Genomic DNA, 23,392 nt, shown 5'->3' on the forward strand with positions numbered 1-23,392 from the left:
ACATTAGCCCTCCTTTAGTAATTTGGTACTCTCCCTGTCCTCCACGATTTCTCAAAGATAATGGATAGTAGTTCTGAGAGTTCTTCTGCAAATTATTTTATTAATCTAGGATGCAGTTCATCAGGCCCAGGAAATTTTAATGCATTCAAATAAATGAGGTGTTTTTTGACCATTTGCTTATTAATTTGAAATTTTAATCCCACCCCTTCATTTTGTACTTCATTTCTGCTGCAGGGGAAGCGTCATAGGTCTACTTTTGGGAGACTGAGCCAAAGTAGGAATTGAATGCTTTGACCTTTTCTTTGTCATCGACTATCAAACTGTCCCCCCATTGAAAAATTGGGCCACCATTTTCCCCTCTTTCTTTTACTGTTCACTTAGTGGAGCTCTACTTAAACTAAAATAAAGAAGCTCAGCAGCAATTTTTATCCCCTTCTGAGAACCTCCTGGAAAGCTGTTCTGGAGGGTTGGTAGGCTCTAGGACAGCGTAAGAGATGGCACTAGGGGAAGCAAGAAGAAGAAGGAATTTAAGACAAAAAGCCACCCTCTACAAATGGAAAGAGCCCTTCTTTTCATGATGGGGCAAGTCCAGTCCAGCATTACATGTTTTGGAAAACTTTTATTTTCCTGAATTAATTGAATAAATAACAGTATTTACTTGGCATGGTCTTTGAACATAAATTAACAATTGCAGAATGTCATAAAAGATGCATAAATTTTATCTGAGCACTTAAAAGCCATAAAGGCATCATGTCTTCTTGAAGCAGCATACCAAAAGTAGAGCACAATTCTGTTTCCTGTAGCTTACAGCTATACACATGTAAAAAATCAAAAGTGCAGTAGGTTAAACAGTTTTGTAATGGTTTCAAATTGTAGGCCATTGTGTATATTGCATACAATGCTCAATGCACTCTGTAACAAGTCTGACCTAATTCCAGTAAGAGCAAAAGACTAAAAACCCTGCTGCTGTTTCAGAAATGTCCAAAATGTTACTGTTTTTTAATATATATGAAAATATACAATAGCACAGAAAATGGGAACAATTTCTCTTTAGGAAAGTCTGCAAATAACTTAAGTGATATGATCATCAACTTTTTAAAACACTTTTCATAGTTTCAATTTCAACCTGAATAGAGACTTAACATTTTTTAAAGTTTCCCACTTTCCATAAGTACAGATATATTCACAAATTTTAACAGGAGCACCTACTTATTACTGGATTTTAACATTATTTATTATTTATTTATTATTATTTAAAACATTTTTATGCCGCCCCCATCGCAACAAAGCCTCGGGGCGGCTCGCAACAAAATATACTGGAGAACTATATGATCAAGCTTTATAATTTGTGTACGTAAGCAAAATGTACATCTTTCCTACTAATACGTCATTGTATGTTACTAAAGTTTACTCTCCTGAATTCAAGCAAATTCATATTTTCATTTTCTTATACAAAGGACTAGAATGGTGTTTGCAGTTCCCAAAAAATTGGTAGCTGCCATTAAGAGACATTTTAAAAGATCTACATTTATACACTCCACTGTATATACTTGCAAATTGTAGTATGAGGTAAAGGTCAACACTTTGTTCCCCTTTTACTTAGAAAAATTAAATTTCAAACTCCCCAAAATTGTTTATGCAAAAGTAAACAACCAAACCAGAGTAATAGTAATTATCTTTGCCTAAATCAAAATGAATCCCTCACTAACACACAACATTATATTTCACTGTCAAAGCCAACACTTTGAATATCAGCAACCCAATTTACCTCAAAGGCAATTTATTTTCATAATATAATATTTAGAGCTGCAGTAAAATGGGAACTTATATTACCTAGGGATATATTCAGCTACTCTCATTCCACTGAAGGTGTCCTTCAGGTGACTGGGGAGAGCGTAGAAAGTAGTGCTGGGGCTGCAGTGGGAAGAGGAAATTGCAGAAAATCACCTCCTCATTCTACTGATGGAAGGTTTCACTGAACTAAGGAATATTCCATCAGCAGACCCTAAACCTTCCACATTTGGGGGGGGAGGGGGGAAGAACAGTCACTGAGTGATGTCAGACAGTATGTAAAATCAATGAAAATACAGATTGTCCCCAGGTTATGAACATCCAGGTTATGAACAACCTGTGATCATGAACAAGCAAACTTGGAAGTCCCGCCTCATCTTTAAGCAGCAAGCGGGCCCTGGCTAGCACCAAATGCCAGGCAGCAAGGGGAGGAAGGAAGGGGAGAAAGGTGAGGAGGAGGAGAAAAGTGGCGCCAGTGAATAACGACGTCAGAATGAGAAAGTGACTCCAGTGGTAACCCACTGCCCAGCAGCACAATCAAACCCTGACTCTCCAGCACCAGGTCCATCTTTTCCAACAGCAGACCCATCTCCATCAACATCCAGTTACTGTTAGCTCAAGAAGTGTTAACCTTTAATAGTCTTTTCACTATTTGTTCTATCTTTCTATCTAAACTGTGTTAAGAACTCTACTGTAGATCTACACACAAACATACATACATACATACATACATACATACAAACATACATAGAGATTCTCTCTCTCATTCTTGTAGTTATTTTATTATTATTATTATTAAAATGCTGTATCGTGTTTAAGATGTTTTAGTGTATATGGAAGTGTATCTTCAGTGTTTCACATAGTTTTATATACATTATATGACTTAAATACAAATTTAACATAAGGATGTTCTGAGTAACAGGCCTCATATGTAACCTGGGGACTACCTGAATTTACCATGATAAACCAGGATTATGCAAATTTCCATAATGATTTTATTCAGTAAATACATAAATCATAGCATCATACAATACTAGTGTTGGAAGGGGCCTATACACAAACGATGCTAAAATAGAGGTCTTACATGTTTCTTCCCCTTATGTGTGCTGGTTTACACAACTGAATAGCCCATTGTTGTTTTATCTTCCAAGAACCCCTAACACTTGAGTTTGCACAACAAACCACAGCTGGGTGTTACATATTCAAAACCTGTTGTGGATTTCATAAACCATGATAGGCTGTTATGACTGTGCAAACCTGGTCTATGTATGTTTAAATCTATAACCATGATTTCTGCAGTATTTTCTGCCAATTATCTTTCTTCTCTTTCATATTTGTACATAGCAGGTTCCACTATAGCCTTAATTAAATAAGAATTAGTTGGGTAATTTTACTCATCATTTATACATTTCTGTCATAGCTTTCTCAACCAATCTGCCAGATCATTCTTCCATCCTTAACTCGGACATTGGTTTGATTAATCTTCACCAAACTGGAATATAACAGATTCTAATTCTACTAGAAAGTTTATTCTTCATCATCATCATCATCATCATCATCATCATCTCTCTCTCTCTCTCTCTCTCTCTTTCTCTCTCTCTCTCTCTCTCTCTCATACACACACACACACAGAGACATATATATATTCTATATATGCTATCAGAAAAACAGCTAGTGTATAATAACACGATTCAGCACAATGAAACATAAAGCTACCAGGATCTCAGGCAACAAGCCTGGGAAAACAGCTTTGCTGCCTTGTAGATCTGCTGCAAGTCAGAATAGATAACACTAAGTTAGGTACAGCAATACTATGACAGTACAAGGCACTGCCATATGTTTATCTAGAATAACACATACTGTAATGTTTGTATTAACACATTATTTCTATCTAAGATTAAATTACAGAAAGCATTGCACACTAGTTCAGCGATGTCTGGAGATGGTCACCACCTTTAAACAACTCACTTGAAAACCATGAACACCGAATCTTCCTGATGTCCTTCTATCAATAAATCCACCATGCAATAATGTGTGCGTGCCTCTGGCCAACACATATTTGTGGCATAGCAAACTGCACAGATGTTCACCTGGTATCTTTCACACAAATATACTGGCCCTGCTTTCAGAAAAAGCACACAAATATACCACGTAGTTTAAGTCCAGGATCAATTGATGTCCATGAGCATTAATATCTCCATAGATACCTCCCTTGGTATCTTCCAGGCTGCCTGTCCTTCATTCTTATTTTACTTGAAATTCTGAAATTGAGTGAGCGCCATCACACAAAATGGTGCTGTGCTCCACCAACATCTCTATATGAGTTCAAAAGAGTGCCTTTGTGGTTTGGAGCTCAGAACCCACCATTCTCTTGTACTGAGGTTCTTAGATAAGATACTTTTTCTTTTGTTTCACTAGCTTTTCTTCTGGAAAGTAAGCATTTTGTTACCAGTCATGCCCATCTTGGTAGCAATTTTATGAATGGAAAATTCCCCTCATAGAAGACATTTTGTTGGTTATCTCTGCTCTAAGCTTTATATCTACAAAAATGGATTTGAAAACATGTAGGAAATGCATGCTCAGATCATGCCAACAATGCTTTATATTGATCAAGGGAAAAGAATAATAAAATATCAAAAACTCTTAAAAGCAAAAACACTGGCATTCCTTTTTATTAATTTTGAAAGTTATTTTTTCCCAATCATATATTGTTTCACAATGGTGCGTGTGTATATGTATGTACACACACACACACACACACACACACACACAGACACAGCCACCATTGGCCCCTGATATTTAGGACTTCACTTTTTCCTGGAAAGCAAAAGGATACTGGGTGAATTAATTTTGGTTTCACCTTTCCTGTATTATAGTTCCTTTTTCCAGACAGTTCCTAGGTTGTGGTTATTCCTGGGACTATACTGGAACTCAACCTACCAAAATACATACCTGGACTATTGCCAATACAGCATATTTCTTGTTTGCAAACTTCAAGTGCTACTTAGTTACTGTATAAATATGATCAAGGGCATTTTCCTTCTTTTTGCTTGTATATTTAAATGTTCTCATATTAATATCCATTTTACTAAATGTTTGGTCTGAAAACCCTAAGTGGATATAACTTCTGCTTTAAGTCAGTACTATAAATGCATTTTAGTTGATAAACAATATTGACTTAAACACATTGGACTGTGCATACTTCAAAAAGCTAATATTCTAAATTCTACAGTAATCTCTCAGATATGCAAGGAATGATTCTTAAGTATTCGAATCAGGTGCTATGTTCAAACAGAGATGTTTTCATTGATTGTCTGACACTTATACACTCTTTTCTCTCTTTCTAACTTCAAATCATTGCAGATCACAAAATACATGTAACCACTTTTAGATTCAGTTGTAAATAAAGTAATAAGCACCTGATCATTTACCATCCTTCAGTGGTGTCCGATAATGCAATTGAAATGAATTATCCATGCAGAAAAGCAAATACATACCAAAATAATATTTCTATATTTTTAAATCATCAGTATGATGGAGGAGAATAATTAGAATATATACTGACAATTTTATCAAGCTATAAGGAAGGCCAGGACACAAATTTCAATCCTAAAATGTTTCACTCCTGATAAAAATCAAGCCACAGCAGGTGGCATAATCTAAAAGAAGATAGCTGGAAAAGTTGAGTAAAGGAATAGAATGAATAGCTCCAGTATACCTTCTTTTACATTTAAAATTTAACCAGCATGATCTGGACTTACCTGCTGTGTCTGGTACCTCTGCTGGGCCTGTGACAGATATTGGGCCTGTGGTGGCAGATGCTGAGGTTGTGGCTGCTGGTTGTAATATGGCTGTTGGCAGTAACTAGTTACACCTTGTGGACCATACTGAGGAGGCATCTATTAGAAAAAAATAGCCAAAATAGATATTAATTTGGGGGGAAATTGCCTGTAATTCGACTTACATTTTATAAAGATAAAATATACATAAATACATTTATTCAGGCATATAAATTATACATATACATAAATTTATCTATATGAAATTAATTAATATTTATTTGTAAAGACTTCTAAATGCACTGATACCAGTAACAGCCCATCTCGGGGGGGGGGGGACACAGGAGTTAATTCAAAAAATGAAAAGAATTAATAACTTTTAATAAAACCATAGCAGTATTTAAATTATATTCTATTAAAGTAGAAAAAATCATTTCTATACTTCTGCTTTTACTGAATTGGATATTTTTCCATAAGGAACATTCATACATCCAATTTGATAGAGGAACTTATTGTCTAAGCAATCCCCAAATCTCTACCTAATACCGGCCAGGGTAGATTTCATGAGCCTTCAAAGCAGCCAATTCAGGCACAGCCCAGTTAGACACACCAACTTTAATGAAGTAACTTCAGGCTTTAGAAACTGTTTCCAAATATGTTCCCTTCCTCATGTGCAGACAGAGGGGTACTGGAGATGGGAGAGTTGTTTAAAAACCCAAAAAGCTCTAAACAGAGCATGGATAGCTTGCTAACTAATGAAACCTCTGTGGTAGGATGAAAAGATAGGACAGTTAAAACCTATGTTTGAAGTGTTTTGGAAATGACACTTTCTCCTGGTTCTACTTACCCTTCCTCTTTTTCCCTTCAAATCTGTGCAGTAACTCACATCCATACACTGCAATTCTACAATAATGTTTAGTCAATTAATCATTTAGATTATTAACATCTTTCCAATAAACTAATTAGGCAACTGAATTTTTAAAAGTTGCTATTTTAATTCAAGTGAAAGTGCCATTTTGAGTAGGCAATCCTGCTTCTCAAAAGGAAATTCCTCATCTAAAATGATTTCCGTTCAGTGCATGATCTAAACAATATGAGTTTTGTTAGGTACTGAATCACTGTGTTAACATACAAGAATATATCTAAAGGACCATCTGCACCCATATATACCTACCCACCCTTAGATCAGCTCAGGAGGTCCTTCTATGAAAACCACCCCTCAGGGAGATGATAGGGGTGGCAACTAGGCAAAGGGCCTTTTCCACAGCTGATCCCAATCTTTGGAACTTCCTCCCTAGGGAAATTTGCCTGGCGCAATCTTTATTTTCCTTTTGGTGCCAGGTGAAGACATACCTTTTTAGGAACTTTTTTAACATTTAGCCTGAATGCTGTGGCCCTTTTTAATTGCTTTTCTAGTAGTGATTTAAACTGCTGTGCTGCTGGGCTGGCTGATCGAAAGGTCACCGGCTCGAATCTGCACAACGGGGTGAGTTCCCGTTGCTCCATCCCAGCTCCTGCCAACCTTGCAGTTCGAAAGCATACAAATGCAATAGATAAAAAGCTACCGCTTTGGTGGGAAGGTAACAGCATTCCATGCACTTTGGTGTTTAGTCTGCGGACAAACGCTAGGAAACGGAGATGAGCAGCACCCCCTAGAGTCAGGCATGACTGGACTTTAATGTCATGGGGAAACCCTTACCTTTACCTTTACATGTTTTAATTTGTTATGTTTTAATTGGTTTTAATGTGTTTTACTCTGTTAGTATGTTTTACATATTGTAAGTTGCCTAGGAAGGCCTTGCGGCCTATAATACATGTATAAATAAATTTAGTAATTTAATAAATAAAAGCAATTTCTTCAATTCACTAAAAGTGTCTCAGAAAAGCAAATCCTGCTGAAATTAGTTTGCGTGCATCCACATAAAATGTTTAATAGCAGCCATTATGGGTTACAAATTTAGGGGATCAATTTAGATTCTGTTAATGCATATAGCTTGCACAACTGTTCATGGAAAATGTCAGCTTTTCTAATAAGTCAGTATTCTCATTTGCATGCTGTGAAATGTCAATTACCCTTCTGCAAAGCATACTGTAATGAGCATTGTCTGGATCATGGTTACATCCCTTCAACAGGCTATGCTGTAACTGAGCTGTGACGCAAGTCCCAGCACTAATGCCTTGCCCATTTAGTTGCTTCTTCTCTGTCCTCTTTTTCATTTTTCCCTTAATTCTGAGGTGGTACATTCCCTTATATTGCTGAAGTATTTAATTCCCACAGTTTTTTTTTTAAATCTCAAGTATTTGTAGTAAACCCATTTCCCCCAAGGAAGCTACAAAAGGGCCCTACTATTACATAGGCATGGAGATAGATTACACCACTGGCAAAGGATGAAGGTACCTCTAAGAGATGCATTGTTATCCCAGAACAAACCACATGCTATTGCAATGGCACTTGTTACATCCGTATTTGTGTGTTATAAACATTTATTATAAGCTGTTTCTTTTCCCCTCTAGCTTCACAAAAATAAGACAAAAGCAACAGTAGCTTAGAAGCAAGCACTCTTATTTATTACACCTTTTCTTTCCTTCACACAAGCTTATTTCCACTATTTTTGAAATGCTATTGTATCATTCTATACATTCTGTACTCATAATTTAAAAACCTTACCAATAGTTGAATTCTGTAGGCAGTCTAAACAACCTTACTTGCTATTAAACAATAAACAAGGACCTCCACTCCCCCTACCACACAGCTCAGTGATCATTCCATTCAGTATGACCCTTGACTGTCTATGTACCATTTTCAGGGGGTCAGCGAAGCTGCTACTGGGAAGAAGAAGTAGAGAACTCTGCCTCCACTGGCTTAGTTGCATACATCTCACGGAAATCTGGGCCCAGCCTGAAAATACTGTTCTTGCGGAGTATAACGTCACCAACCTTTTCATCCCTTTTCTTGTTGTAGCCACTGTCTTCTCATCCAGTAATGGACTGGATGAGAGTCAATAAGCTGAAACTCAATCCAGACAAAATGGAGGTATGGCTGCTGGGCAGTCCATCAACTGGGAATTTTTCAACCTATCCTGAACTATACTCCCCTTAAAGGATAAAGTTTGTAGCTTGGGGGTGTTCCTGGACCCTGACCTCTAACTTGTTTTGCAGATGGCCTCAGTGGCCAGGAGCCCCTTCTATCAGCTCAGGCTGATTTTCCAGCTACATTTCTACTTGGTCAAGCATAGCCTTGCTTGCCTGGATAATTGTACTGCACTCTGTGTGGGGCTGCTTTTGAAGAGACGTCTGGGCACTTCAACTAATCTGAAACAGAGCAGCGTGGTTACTAATAAGAAGCAGTCCTAGAAAACATATCACATCAGTCTGCTGCCAACTGCACTGGCTGCCTGTTATGCCCAGGCCCAATTCATAGTGCTTACACTAACATGCAAAGCCCTAAACGGCTTGGGACTGGGATCTCTAAAGGAACACCTGTTTCCATATATCCCTACCAGACAACTTAGATCTTCAGAAGAGGCCCTCCTTCATGACCCCCCACCCAATGATGTGAGGGGGGAATCGGCAAGAAAAAGGGCCTTCTCTGTTACTGAGCTTCATCATTGAAATTGGCACCCTTGTTATTCTGTTTTCATCACCAGGTAAAGACATTTTTTATTTAGTATCTGCTAAATAAAAAAAACCCTATGAGCTATGGTCTTATTTGATTTGATATTATCCTCCTGTTTCACACCTTATAGTAGTTGATGTTATGCTGTTTTAGATGTTATTGTTTTATTTTATTAGAATTATGTTGTTTTTTTTTCTTTTTTTGTAAGCTACTCAGAGAGCCCCTGGGCTATGGGGCAGCATAAAAATACAATAAATAAACAAAACAATAAACAAACATGCAGCATTTTTCCTATAATTTGGGGTAAGTATATGGAAATTGGATCAACAGGAATCTAGTTTTTTTGGACAGCATATTATTGTTTCTGACTATTCCAGCACAAACAGCACTTTGTGGAGAAAGAGCTAGCATTCACTCACCAAATTTCCTATAGCTGTTAACAAAGGGCAAGAGCAACAGAAGGAAGCAAGACTGGAAATTACAAAGAATTGGGAACCTCCAATTAGTGTATTTTCTAATGCAACGTAGCTTGAAATGTAGTTCATAATAACACATACAGAGAGATCTTCACAGTTAATTTATTGATGGAATGTGACTGTTTTTTTGCATGTATGCTCCACAACTGAAGTAAAAGTGCAAGAGGTAGGGGTCATTAGAAAGCTAGTCCTGTTTTTCATAGTCTAAGATCAATAGAATTGAGACGGGATTGCTTTCCTGCCCTGCATGCCTGCTATGTGGAGTGGCCACATGTCCCTGGCTGGTGGAGCAGCAGCTGCGCTCCGGAGGTGGGGCTGTCACCAACAGCAGCCACTTCAGGGGCGAAGACCAAGGCATCAGCCAAAGGATGGTGCAAAAGCACACTGTCCATCTGGTGTCTGTTTGGTGACTATTTTGGGACTGCTGTGAGTCAGCCTGGGAGGAGGACAGTCTCACAGCAAGCTATTGATCAGCTTAGAAGTGCAGCAGCCAGTTTATTTTTATTATATCCATTTTAATTATATGTCTGGGTAACCTGGGGAGCACAAGGGTGTCCCCACTACTATGGTTACAGGTAGAGGGAGGTATGGCATTGGGGGATCAACAAGCCGACTGAGAAGAGGGGCTAGATACCTCACAGCTATCCCCCAACTGGATGATTCCTGGCAGCCTTACCAGCCTGCCCTCAGGTTTGGTGCTGAATGCCAGGTTGGCCCAGAATACCTCATTCATCCACATCTTGATTGTGGATGAGAGGGCTGACCTGGCTTGTATCACTGAGATGGTTGAAGTGGGAGGGGTTACTCTATCTCAGCTGTACCTTCCCTGGCTACTTGGCACAGCACCAACATCAACTTTAGGGCTGGGAGAGGGGGTGGCCATGGTCTATAGGCTTCCTGTCCAGTCAAGTGTAGGTTTTTAGCACTTGTTCTTTGTGTGCTCAAAACAGATTAGGGATTCTGCAGGGGTATCACCCACCTTGCTGCCCATTGGATTACCTGCCTGAACTGACAGATGTGGTCTTGGATTTGGTGTTGAGGACCCTCTAGAGTCTATAGAGTCTAGATGATAGTTCTGGGGGATCTTAACTTCCATACTAAGGCTGCTGTATCCAGGATGGCTCAGGACTTCATGGCCACCATGACAACCATAGGGCTGTTTCAACATGTTATTGGTTCAACTCTGGTAAGAGACACAGTCTTGACCTGGTCTTTTCAAATGGGCAGGAGGATGGTGATCTGGAAGTGGGGGTTCAAAGGTCCTAACATTCAAAGCCCTTAACTGTTTGGGGTCAGGTTTGCCTGAGTTCATCTTTAGGGGTACATCTCGGGGGGGGGGTCCTTGCAAAGGAAGTGAGGCAAGTGGCTACAAGGAGGAGGAGTTGTGGCACCTTGGTTTTGGATGAGTTCTGCAAAAAGGTGAGCCTGGCTCCTACTCTGTACTCTTTTCAGTGACAGGAGAAGACCAATTCTATTTCCCCAGCATGTTAACAGTTTAACTTTGTTTTTAGATATACCATTTATTCTGTACCACTCCTGCTTCAGTTCTGAATAATAGCATGTGTATGTATCTTTTAAAACTTTTGCTTAATTTTAACCACTGTTAACTGCCCAGAGAGCCTCAACTAATGAGCAGTAGAAAATGAGACAAACAAATAAAAATTGGTAAAAATATGTTCTCAGCTGCATACATAGGATGTGTCAGTATTTTCCTTAGGTGCACAGTAATCTCTCTTAAGTTTTCTCACTGTTTTCTGATTACTGATAGGTTCTGCATTTGCATTTTAATCAGTTTTAATGTATGTTGCACAGAATACGATGAATATGCATAATATGATTAATGAGCAGAGCAAAGTTTAAAAGGACATGAAAGTTTCCTTTTAAAAACAGAGCTTGCTTAACTGAAAACATCAGAGAGAAAAACAATAAGTTCATCCATCAGACTGTTCAGGTGAAAGAGTAACAAAGGCAGATATGGAGGCAGCAGAGTGATCTGCATTGATCTCTGTGGAAGAATCTGCAGAGATACCTAGACCTGAACCATGGGTGGGGGGAGATTTTGAATAAGTAATTCAAGAGATTAAGTTTCAGGTCTTATGAATATATTAAAATTAATGTCAGCATACATGCAGTGATTCTTAAATAACTCAAATATAAACCTGTTGATCATTTAACAAAAATGTGCAACTTATTACTAAACTCTGCCTTTCCAGAGATTTAGAAAGAAGCCTGTGTTACAAACTTTTTTTTTTCAAAAGGACTCCAGTGGTATCCAACAAATTACAGGCTTGTTAACTAGAAAACATTATTTAAAATGAAGTTACTAAGTAGTACAGAAGAACAAACCTTGTTGATAAAGAATCACTATGGCTTCTAGGGAAATCTTGTTTTACCACTTTTAAAGTATGAGGGCGGGGGTGTCTGTCAGTGAACATGTACACAGTGGGAGTACTGGGATTCCCAGGAACCATTACTCAAATGGAAGCCACTTATATTTATGTAAAATGTTTCCTTTCCTATTTATTTATTGCTTTTATATGCTGTCCTTTATATCAATATCCCAGGATGGCTTACAGTACTTTAAAAGAACAATTTAAAACCACAACAATTCTCCTTCCCATTTGTAGGATCCATGTCATAGCCCATGCTGTTGTGGATGATTCCTTAGGAGTAGCCTGGGAGGGGGGCTTAAGGCTTCTGAACAAACTGCACAGTCTTTCCATAATACTAGTATCTGGGCAATATTATTGTCCGATTAGAACAAGGAAAGAAGATTGGAATGAACAAATTGAATAACTGAGTAAAGCATGCAGTGAGCTTTCCCCAGGAGCCATATAAAAATTTGAGCTATTTAGCTTGTTCACAGATTATCTGGAGACAATGAGGTACCCAAATTGGAGAGTTTATCCAAACCTGGACAGCAAAAAGATCCCCAAAAGATCCCAACCTGGGTAAAAGACAGCAAAACAGCAACTGAGGTCCAGTGTAAGTAAATGTAAGGTGATGCGCACCTGAACAATATGTTTCAACACTGTATTGTGACATATAAACCAAACAATGATTTTTGCATTGTTTATGATTTTCTAGAAAATAATTCTTTGGGTGATAGATCACTCAATGAAAATGTCAGTATATGGCAACAGCAAAAATGCAAATACTATGTAAATGCAAACAATCAAGTAAGAAATAAGTTTTTCTTGCACGTATCTCTGTTAAACAAAGTATGCCATAGCTGTCCCAGTTCATATTCACTTTACCAAAGTCCAGATGGCCTAGTAATTTGTGCATAATTCTGGGTTGCCTTCCCTTGAAATAAAAATGATTGTATACAAAGATATCCCTGGAAGCAACTGGTGTATGGCATAACATAATGGCTGTTCAGTTTTAGGGTGTCATCAGTTGTGATTTGATGATTTCACTAGCTGACCTTCATATTCAGCTATTAAATGACTATATTATTTAATGTATGTTTGAGGTTTGAGACACATGTGAAATTTTCAATATATGAAGACTAACCAATGTTAAATTTTGCCAAATCAACTGACTGTGGTTTTTGTTGATGCAACTCAGACGATACACGAGTATCATTTTTGCAGCTAGTTGTAGTGAGGAATTGTACTTCCATTTTTCATGTCAATGTATTTTTGATGTACTGAGATTTTGAATAAGTTTGCTAGTCTTCACAGTGAGAGTCAAATAAATAAGTCTGCTACAACAAAACAGTCAATCATTTCTAAGAAAATGTAATCTCTCCTTCTATGAAAACTCAACACGATTTCATTGTCATGAATTGATAAAAACTGTCTGCCACAAACACTAGATGTCATTATAAACTCTTTCTTTTTCTGTTGGAAAGAAACCTAATACTTGTTCAGGTGTGCAAAGACAAATATCTGAATGTGATTCCAGTGCTACAAAGTTAAGGAAATTTGATTCTCCTCTCTAGAATGCATTTGTCAATTAATTCCATCTTGCCTATCTGAAAACCCCAAGCTGGTATACAAACAGTTCTTTGATATACAATAACTTTACTCTCTTACCCAATAGTTTAGTAACTATACAAGTAACTTTGAACTATGACATACAAGATGGCTCACTCAAATCTATAAAAAAACCATTGGTTTTTGTTCTTATTTTAACAAATTGAATTCTGCCTTACATTTAAAAGGTACGAGTAGCAAGTAATTTTACATAGAATATACAGATTTCAAAGCCACACACACACACACACACACACACACACACACACACACACACACCAGTCTCTATAGCATTTATTTCAATTTCTAATATTTAGCAAGCAACACTCTTGCTACTTGCAAACAAGCATCAACAGAATGCTACACCTTTCAAAATTGTCAACAAACAAATCCTAGGATCTAATGGAAGATTAACTTGTAACATCTGATTGAGCGTGAGCATTATTCGTGAAGCTATCTTATGGCAATAAACCATATTTCCTACTATTTCCAAAGTGTAAGGAGATTTAACATGCTCAGTCTTCTAAACCAATCTTGCAAATATGCCTGACCTGTAGGTTTTCATTTTTTAAAATGGGGTTATATTGTCATCCGTGTGTTCTAGTTTATAGAATGTAATTCAGAACTTGAGCATTATCTATCCAAGTCAGTATGTTTATTCACCCTATTATAAACATAGAACCTTGTATGAGAACACAAAATGAAGCTACCTAGCTGAAGCTAAATAGATGTATTCAGTTCCTGGACAGGAAACCTCAATGGAAACCAAATATGTACAATTTTGAAGTATGATCCTACCCATCAACTTATATCATTTAACTATTGGCAAGAAAAGGTAACAATGAATCCAGATTAACTAAATAGAAAAATGTGGTTAAAAGTTTGTGAATAAATAAAATGAATACCAGAATTATTTCAATAGCCTGCTCTCTCTTCCTTTTAAGTAAATAAACAACCATATACTTTCCCCCTTTTCCTATTCTCATTGAGAGTGCTCTCAATGTTCTCATGCCTTGATCCTCATCCATATGCTTGAATGCTACAAGGTGCCATGTTCTGACACTTAGATACCTGATACAACATAGTACTTAGTATGCTATCAAGGTATTCCTACTCTGAAACTTGCCTTGCCCATGAACCCACTAATGCCCTTACGCATGCATTCTCTTTCCATCACAGCCCTTTACCTTAAAAAAAATCCCTAGAAGGAAGAGAGAGGGCTGTCTACATTATGAGGTATTTTTAAAGACTACAGAAAGTTAATGAATAATATGCGCATTTGAAAACTTTGCATTATTCAGGTATTTTTTTTTTAATTTAAAACATTTCTATGCCGCCCCATTCGCCGAAGCCTCGGGGCGGCTCACAACATAACATTAAAATATAATACATTCAAAATATAAAACAAATTAACAATATAAAATAAGTCGCCCTGGTATTTGCCTATCTTACTTCAAAAGCTACTTTAAAAAGTATCTTCTTTAGTAACAGGAATGCCCACACATCACTCTGTTTTCATTTGCTTAAAGTCACTTGAAAAGAAAAAAATAAATATTTAATAAGTCTCTTGTCTGTTCACTATAAAAAGTATATTTAGGTTCACATACAGTGGTGCCTCATAGTTTGAACAACCCTAACTTTGAACAATCCAGAGTTCAAATGTTAGAGCAGAGATGAAATCTCTTCAAAGTTCAAAAGATGCTTCTAAGTTCAAACTGCAGACACAGTGAAAAATGTGGTTGCTACATAAATGTCATCAGTGTGGTACGCCCAAGTCGTCTCTTGGCTCTAATTGTGTGTATACCTTTTCACTGTGTGCCTTTTCAATCCTTCTCAGTGCCTTTTAACTGCCTGCTTTCCTGATTGTTCCCACTGTCTTTTCGATCCTTTTCTGCTTCACTTCTTACGAAAAAATTCGGACAGTAAATGCAATTTTCATTTTATTATACAGTACTATTTATATCTTTACATATTTTATTGTTTTCCAGTTTTAATAAAATTGGCCTTTAATTGTGTTATTTTTACCTTAAATTATGCATATTTTCTGTTTAAGTTTATCGAGATGGATATTGTTCAGAGTCTGTGAACGTATTAATCCACTTTCCATTATTTCTAATAGGAAACACTGCTTTGGACTTCGAACATTTCAGAGTTGAAACAGCCTCCTGAAATGAATTTAAGTTTGAAGTATGAGGGCATATATGTCCAAAAGAAGTAAACTATCATTATTATGACTTTCTTCAAAAACAGCAATAAGGGCCCAATGTACTTTTAACTGCCCAGAGAACCTCAGCTATTGGGCAACATAAAATGAAAAAAATAAAATAAATAATTACTTGAAAAGTAATGAATTGCAATCAGTTACTTATAACTGAGCCATTGTTTCCAGCTCCTCCCAGAGGATTATGAATACCCAGGAAGGTTTTCATGTAGGCATATTTTATTTATTTATTTAAAACATTTCGATGCCTTCCTCTGCATAGCCTCAGGACGGCTCACAATATAGTAATACCTTTAATGCTCATTACTGCATCAAAAGCACTATCCTTACAAATCCTGGATGCTTTCCTAAGCTAAAATAGGATTTAGATATAGATTTGCATCTTTGAACACAACCTTGGAAAACTGATCTGTTTTCTAATTTTCTCCTTCAAAGCAGGAAAAAAAAATCCTAAAAACTGTATTAAGATAAACAAAAAGTTTTACAAAAAGAAGGCTATGTTTCTTGAAAAAGGCAGAAATTAGTAATTCATCCAAGTACTGAAATGTACTTGGAAAATGTATACTTTCACCTTTCCCTGCTGCTGGAAGCAAACTATTAATTTTCCTACCCATATTTTGTAATGTAGCCAGATATGGCACTTGCAGAACTGTTGCACACAGCTAAGGCTTGCAGATACCAATACAATGAAAACAGGAGAAGGATAAAGATGGCAGTAATGGATTCTATTGCTTTCAGAGAAATGGGAATCAGTTAATTAGTTCTGCATGTCAGCATTAAAGAATGCAAACTCTCAAGAGTTGAATTAGACAACAAACTAGTTCACAAGATCAAAACAAGCTTTTTTAGATTGGTTTCTTTAAACTAATGCTCTCTTGTTAGGTTATTTGAGGGATCTTTCCTCCTGAAAGAACCATGCTGCCTGGGTTCAGATGATGTGACAAACTGTTCCTTGGACACTAGCCATGGGTGGCTTGTTTAAAATGGCAGTGAAGGTGGAAGCCATTAGACTAATTACCTGATAGGGTAATTTATTTAAGCCACGATGGCTTATTTGATCTGCAAACCAGTGCAATATCTTATGTCAAGAACAACCTAAAGATGTTACACAATATAATTGCTATATACATTATTTTGCTGTTCAGCACACCAAGGATATGTCCAAACATGAAAAGGATATGACCAAAGGATATGTCCAAACATGAAAAGTAAGGAATTGAAAGTCTGCGCATTAAACTGTATGTTAAGCTGAACATCTTATGAACTAGAAGAGGAGGGGGGAAAAGATCTATACCAACTAAGTTAAAAACTTTCTTTTGTCTGATACCAAGTCTTCCTTTCTTTGTCAAGAACCACTTCATTACTTTGCAAAGAATCTAAATATTGGGAGAGAGGAGACTGTAAATTGATTTCATGCTGAACATTTAAAGAAGTGTTACATGTGACTGTGAGTCTTTGTTCAAATAGAAGCAGTCAGTGTATCTAATTTTTAAATTAGCTAACTGAAATGATAATTTCAACATTTTGGTCTACGTTTATGTATGAAAAAATGCATTTTATTAAAAGTGATAACGTAAATATTAATTTTCTGCATATCTATGTGAAGTTGCTTTCCTTTACATCCTGCATGGAAAATGTACTTCAACTTTTTTGCCAGTTCCTCTTATTCCATGAAATGGTTAAGCATGTGGAATATGCACTTACACTCAAAATAAAAGGTTTCATTCTCAATTACAGCCAGTGTTGAACGCACTTGTAAGTGTACACAAAAATTAGCACACAAGTGTATAATTGTAGTTTTATGCTCAAGTGCCCCAATTATGTACTTTAAAGCACATTCAAAGGAGCGATTGAGGGCATTCAATACCTCAGATCCATAAAGTCTATAGAGTTCTTTCTAACAAGACAGCTGCATAACAGGGAATATTCCAAGTTACAAAACAAACCAAATTAGAAAGTTTCATTCAGTGAAACATGAAACTGAAGAAAAGAGGTTTCATGATGCTGGTAAATGAGGTCCTGACAAACAATCAAACACACACACAAACACATTTTTAAGCGCAAGAACTGAATGTGTTCAGTTTTCATTGATTAAGACGGCCATCCCCAGTCTACTGCTCTCCTTATGTTTGAACTATGGACTGCACACCATGCTCTTGGGTTATTGGGCAGTTTAAAAATCTAGTCAGTCAATAATAACTCTTGGGATTTGTGGCCATTGGCCTTGCTAGTGGAGCTGATAGGAGCCGAAGTACCAAACATTCTTCTCAGCCCAGGCACTGGGCTGGGGAAGGCTCAATTAAGAGTAATCAGGTGATGTGAAATCAAGTGAGGTAGCTGCACATGTAAAGTCGTTCTACGCAGTATTACATCTCTTCTCCACAAGGAAAAGAACTGTAGGAAATAATGACATTTTTTTAGGTTTATCAGAGTTTTCAAAACTCTTTTGACAGTTCTGTTTAAACAATGAACTGTCACAGAGATACAGAAAGGCATACAAGTTTAACCAATAAATGCATAGATTGTTTGCCCATCTTGACCAGTGTTGTCTACTCTGAAAGGCTATTTTCTATCATCTGCTACCTGACCAGAGCTGCATGCATGCAAACACTCTACTACAAAGCTATGGCCCTTCCCCAGAGTGCTTCATTCTTTAGTACAGAACTAATCCAGAAGAAACCTGCATGTTTATATTTTATTTTACAGCCTCTGTGGCAGATTGACTTAATAGCATTGCAAGAATTTTACCAGTTCAGGTTAAAATTCAGCTGACTATATACTTTTCTTTATGACACCATCACAAAACGTGAGATTTTGCAGTCAGTGTTGTTTGGCCATATTCTACATAATACACATGATCATCTTTGTAACTGTATTCACATGCATGCACATGCACATGTACACTCACACACACACATTACACTATATCAAAAAGCACATATTAATACTTAAGCAACTCTGGTTAAAATAGAAGCATTTGCTATTTACAAAGGTCAACAGAGAACAGCAGAACATCCATTAGTATTCCGTAAAAATGGAGGGAAAGGCAGGACAGAAAACAGTTCAGCAGGAATTGCTCTCTATTTTGGAGGAAATCACTTGCCCTTCTGGCCAGAAGTTTAACAGTTTCCTCTTTATATAAAGAACATAAGGGGAGGTGAGTGATTCCATCACTTTCCTATATAACCCCAGCTGCCAAATTGGATGCATCAAAGGGGAATTTTAAAAAGATAACCTCTACTGGGACTGCAATGTCGGCTTTATAACCCTGTGGCAGGAACATGTGCTGTGAAAGTTGGATTCTTCTATATGAATTAGAAGAAGGTAACAAGAGGAATGGTGCTCTGAACCACTCATGCAGCGTGATCTTATGCATATTTCCTTGGATTCTAGCCATATTCACTTTCATCTTACTCTCAAGAGAGTGTGCATGACATTGCAGCTTCTCTTCATCCAAATCCAAGATTCATTGTTGAACCTAAACATTACAGCCATCTTTATAAGAGTAACATACACTACCTGGATTGCTTGTGAACCACTCCTTGCTTTCTTCTGGTTTCGAGATACTAGAAAGGCAAGTTGCTTACCTGTAACTGTCATTCTTTGAGTGATCATCTGTGCATTCACACATATGGGCTCTACATCTGTGTACAGTCTGTTGCCAGGCAGATTTAATAGCTAAGAGCATTTCTGTAAGAATCCCCTCCCACACCTGCATCTGTATGAACAGCAGGGGCTTCCATCATTTTCTCTCATTTCCATTGAGGCCACTTGGTTACCTCGAGACTAAGGGGGAAACAAGAGAATGGTACTTCCTACTCTGCCTGCAAGTAAGGTGGTACCATCTTGGAGTAGTACCATGAAGTGGGACAAGAAGTACCAAGTTTGCATTCAGCAGAGCAGCACTATACCCCCCATTAAATAACGAAATATTTAATGTAAAAGACACGGACATACACAGGAAGCTAAGTTACTCACAACATCTAGTGGGGTAAGAGGGCAAGTTCTGTGAATGCACAGATGTCCACTTGAAGTTATAGGTAAGCAACTTGCCTTTCTTTTTCATGGTCTCTTTGCACCACCCATAAGGACAACTAGCAAGCTTACCCATGCATGATCTGTGGTGGTGTTGTCATTTGGGAATCACCAAAGTAACTGCTCTCCTCAAAGGACAGTTGTCACTGGTCTGAACACCTAGGTCAGGGATGTCCAACCTGCAGCCCATGGGCTGCATGCCGCCCAGGATGGCTATGAATGAGGCCCAATACACAATCGTAAACTTATTTAAAACATTATGAGATTTTTTTGTAACTTGATTGAGCATTTCTCAAGTGTGAACTTTGTAGATGACAACATTGTGTCATGTAAAATAAATGTACATATGCTATTTGTACGCATGTGTGGCTTCAGTTGTACAGCAGTATGTGGTTTCCAGTGTGTTGTCTTCCAAGCGCAATTGAATCGACACCATCAGATGTTACATGTACTCATGGTGACTTGGCAAGTGAAATCCAGCTATTATCAATAATATAATATATTATCAATAATAATATATATTATCAGCTATTATCAATAATATCATAGCAAACAATGGATATCACACAAATTTTGCTCATCAGCTTTCATTAGTATTTGTGTATTTAATATGCAGCCAAAGACAATTTTTCTTATTTCAATGTGGCCCAGAGAAGCCAAAAGGTTGGACATCCCTAATCTAGGTGATAATGTTTGGCAGAGGTGGAAGGCGTCAACCATGTTACCACTTTGCACAGGTTTGGTAGTGGAATACCTGCAAGCAGTGCTGTCAAAGCTGCCATTGAGTTGAGTGTTTTAAGTGGCACTGGGAGTTGAAGTCCCACTATGCCATAAGCCAGCATAATTGTTCAGGCAACTCAGGCAGATATTCTCTGAGCCAAGAGAGGCTGCACCTTTGCCTTGCTTACATAGCAGACAAAAAGTCTGGGGGATTGATGGAAGGATTCAGTTCTGGAATTTGATATTTAAAATCAAATTATGATGATAAAACTGTAGCTGGTTAGCTTGTACTCATGACAAGGGCACCTCAACAAACTGTCTCCCTACAGTATTAAGAGCAGTTTAGTATGTAGATTGTCTTCTTCACATTAAAGAGCACCATGCCCCTGACAGCATGAACACATGGTAATGGTAAACACTACCAATGTAACAGCAATAACAAAGACTCGCTATAGGAAAGGTCAGCAAGATCCCGATAGCACATATAACAAGGGTACTGATTCTAAATTCAATGAGAATCAGTGAAGAAACTTGGAGAGTAATTTGATGAGGTCAAGCAAAGTTATTTATTTAGATTTTTTATATCCATTCATTAGCCCAGGACCCTGAGAATGGCTAATTTGTTTCTATTTCTGTTCTCCAGAAGCTACATTAGAAAAAGAAATTACATTTAAACGTAGAAATGTATTTTCTTCTTTTCTAGCTTTACAAAACTTTGAAAATTGTCTTTTCAAACAATTAGGCTTCAATCCTACACTCACTTATCTGGAATCCAGTGGGGCTTACTTCTGAGTAATAGACATGTTCAATATTCTGTGCATCACTTTTAAAGCAAAACTTTAATTCAGTGCATCCAGCAGGTAATTTTTGTGACATGAATTCCAGGCATACACAATAAATATAATCATCAGCTAAATATACAAGAATATTTTCTGTCTTTCACAGGTAACATTTTATAAATATCCACAATATTACACTCAAAACAAACACATATCTCTAATACAAGAATTCCACAGAGATTAAAAATGTTCACCTGTGGTACACACTCAAATGTGTATACATATTTTCAATATTACAAGCTAAAAAGAATTGTGATAAATTGAGTGGTCTTTGTTGTCAACTCCACAAAATAAAATGCATCACTCCTGTTATCAGCTCATAGCAGATCTGAAAATAATCTTTGCTTTAAAAAGAAAATCTGATTGAAGGAAGTGAATTGTCCCAGAAGTTGTCCCAGTTTGGATAACCTCCACTGGTCCTCCAGTAGTTCCCACCTCTTTCTCAACTTCTTTTGAGTTAGGGAGGGGAAATGGCAGATAAGTGAACACATAATGAATTTCAGAGCTAGAACACAAGATCAGGGACAAGATAAGAACCCACTCTGGTCCCTGATAATTAGAATCTTTAGTTGGCTAGCAAAGCTAACCAAAGCCTATTAGTGACTAATGTATTACTATGGTCAACATAAATATAACATTTGCTCATAACTGAAATTGTTCTAAGAAATGTACAGTCCAATAACATGTATTCCAACTCAAAAGTAAATTTCATTGCATTCCCTGGGTTTTACTTGCAGGCTTTAGCTGTTATTGCTTGAAATGCAATTCACCAGATTTTAATGATGGTGTTAATAAATGGCCCATCCTGCCCAAATTCCCAGTTCACCAAGTTCTTCTTCTTTAGGGCTAGCCTATTAGTCCTATCCCTACTCTATCCCATCTTTGCACACAATGCATTATTTTGCATTATAAATATGGTGCAATCCTATGCATGTTTAGGCAGGAAAAAACCCTAGGGGCATGCTAGGAACTTTGTACAATTTTTCTCTATTTAAATATGGATAGGATTGCTCCCTAAGCTAGAATATACAGTTTTGCCTCAAGTAAACTACTGTCTTTGTACACTGCTCAGAGTACTTTAGCTATGGATGGTCTAGAAGTATAATGAGTGATTTTTTTCTGTTGAGAAACAAAATAAAAATATAATTAGAAAACCTATTTAGTAATTTATTCTACTTGTGACGAACATCTATTGCATATGTAAAATCAACATATTGTTCAAACCTGGCTCTACACTTAGTACACTTTTCCATATTTAATATTTTCTCTCTCATATTAGGCTGAGTGGCTTGACTGGAAAGTGACTAAATAGCCCCTATCTGCTAATAAAAACATAATTTGTAGTTGCATCACTAACAATGTAAGATTTTCCAATTTAAATAATGCATCATCCTCATCCTGTAGCACTTCTATCACAAGTATAAAAAAATAGAATGGCATTTACAACATTTATTATTACAGTTGTTTTAATGTTTTTTTCTTTTTTTACTACCAATAAATTTCAAGAATTTTCAGTGTTATACGTGTGAATTAAAGACCTTTTTGTTTATATAATCCAAAATTCTATTGTAATATCTATTCAAATTTGTACAAACTTTTCTTCTTAAAAGGCTCATCAATATGCTATGTTTCAAAACAGCACCATGTATAATCATTCTAATATTCACATTTTCTGAATCCTATAATGAAACTTTTCCGAAAATACTGTTAATTTATGCAATAACTGCTATTTAAGTGATGAGAAATAAAATGTTTGATTTAAAGTTAATAGAAAAAGGATGATTTAAACCTACCTCTTTGGATTTGAACTCGTTCAAAATATCCAGTCCTATAATTCATGTTTCTATCATTTCAAACATTAAAAATCCCATTAATCTCTCAGGATATTTTACAAGACAATCCTGCGGTCAATGTCGGATAGCTGCCATTATGCTG

The 23,392-nt window shown here is 37.0% G+C and overlaps 1 protein-coding gene across 17 annotated transcripts in view; it reads right to left on the minus strand.

Annotated features, from left to right (window-relative positions):
* Positions 1 to 23,392, minus strand: part of ARID1B (AT-rich interaction domain 1B) — a 496,963-nt gene that overhangs the window by 347,165 nt on the left and 126,406 nt on the right. For all 17 annotated transcript variants that reach the window (XM_044422260.1, XM_044422242.1, XM_044422234.1 and 14 more), the window contains one exon: positions 5,553 to 5,690. In XM_044422260.1, the coding sequence (XP_044278195.1) occupies positions 5,553 to 5,690 (138 nt within the window). The remainder of the gene's footprint in view (positions 1 to 5,552; positions 5,691 to 23,392) is intronic.

Source organism: Varanus komodoensis, unplaced genomic scaffold, assembly GCF_004798865.1.
Source record: "Varanus komodoensis strain SLA01 unplaced genomic scaffold, ASM479886v1 scaffold1, whole genome shotgun sequence".
Lineage (NCBI taxonomy): Eukaryota > Metazoa > Chordata > Lepidosauria > Squamata > Varanidae > Varanus > Varanus komodoensis.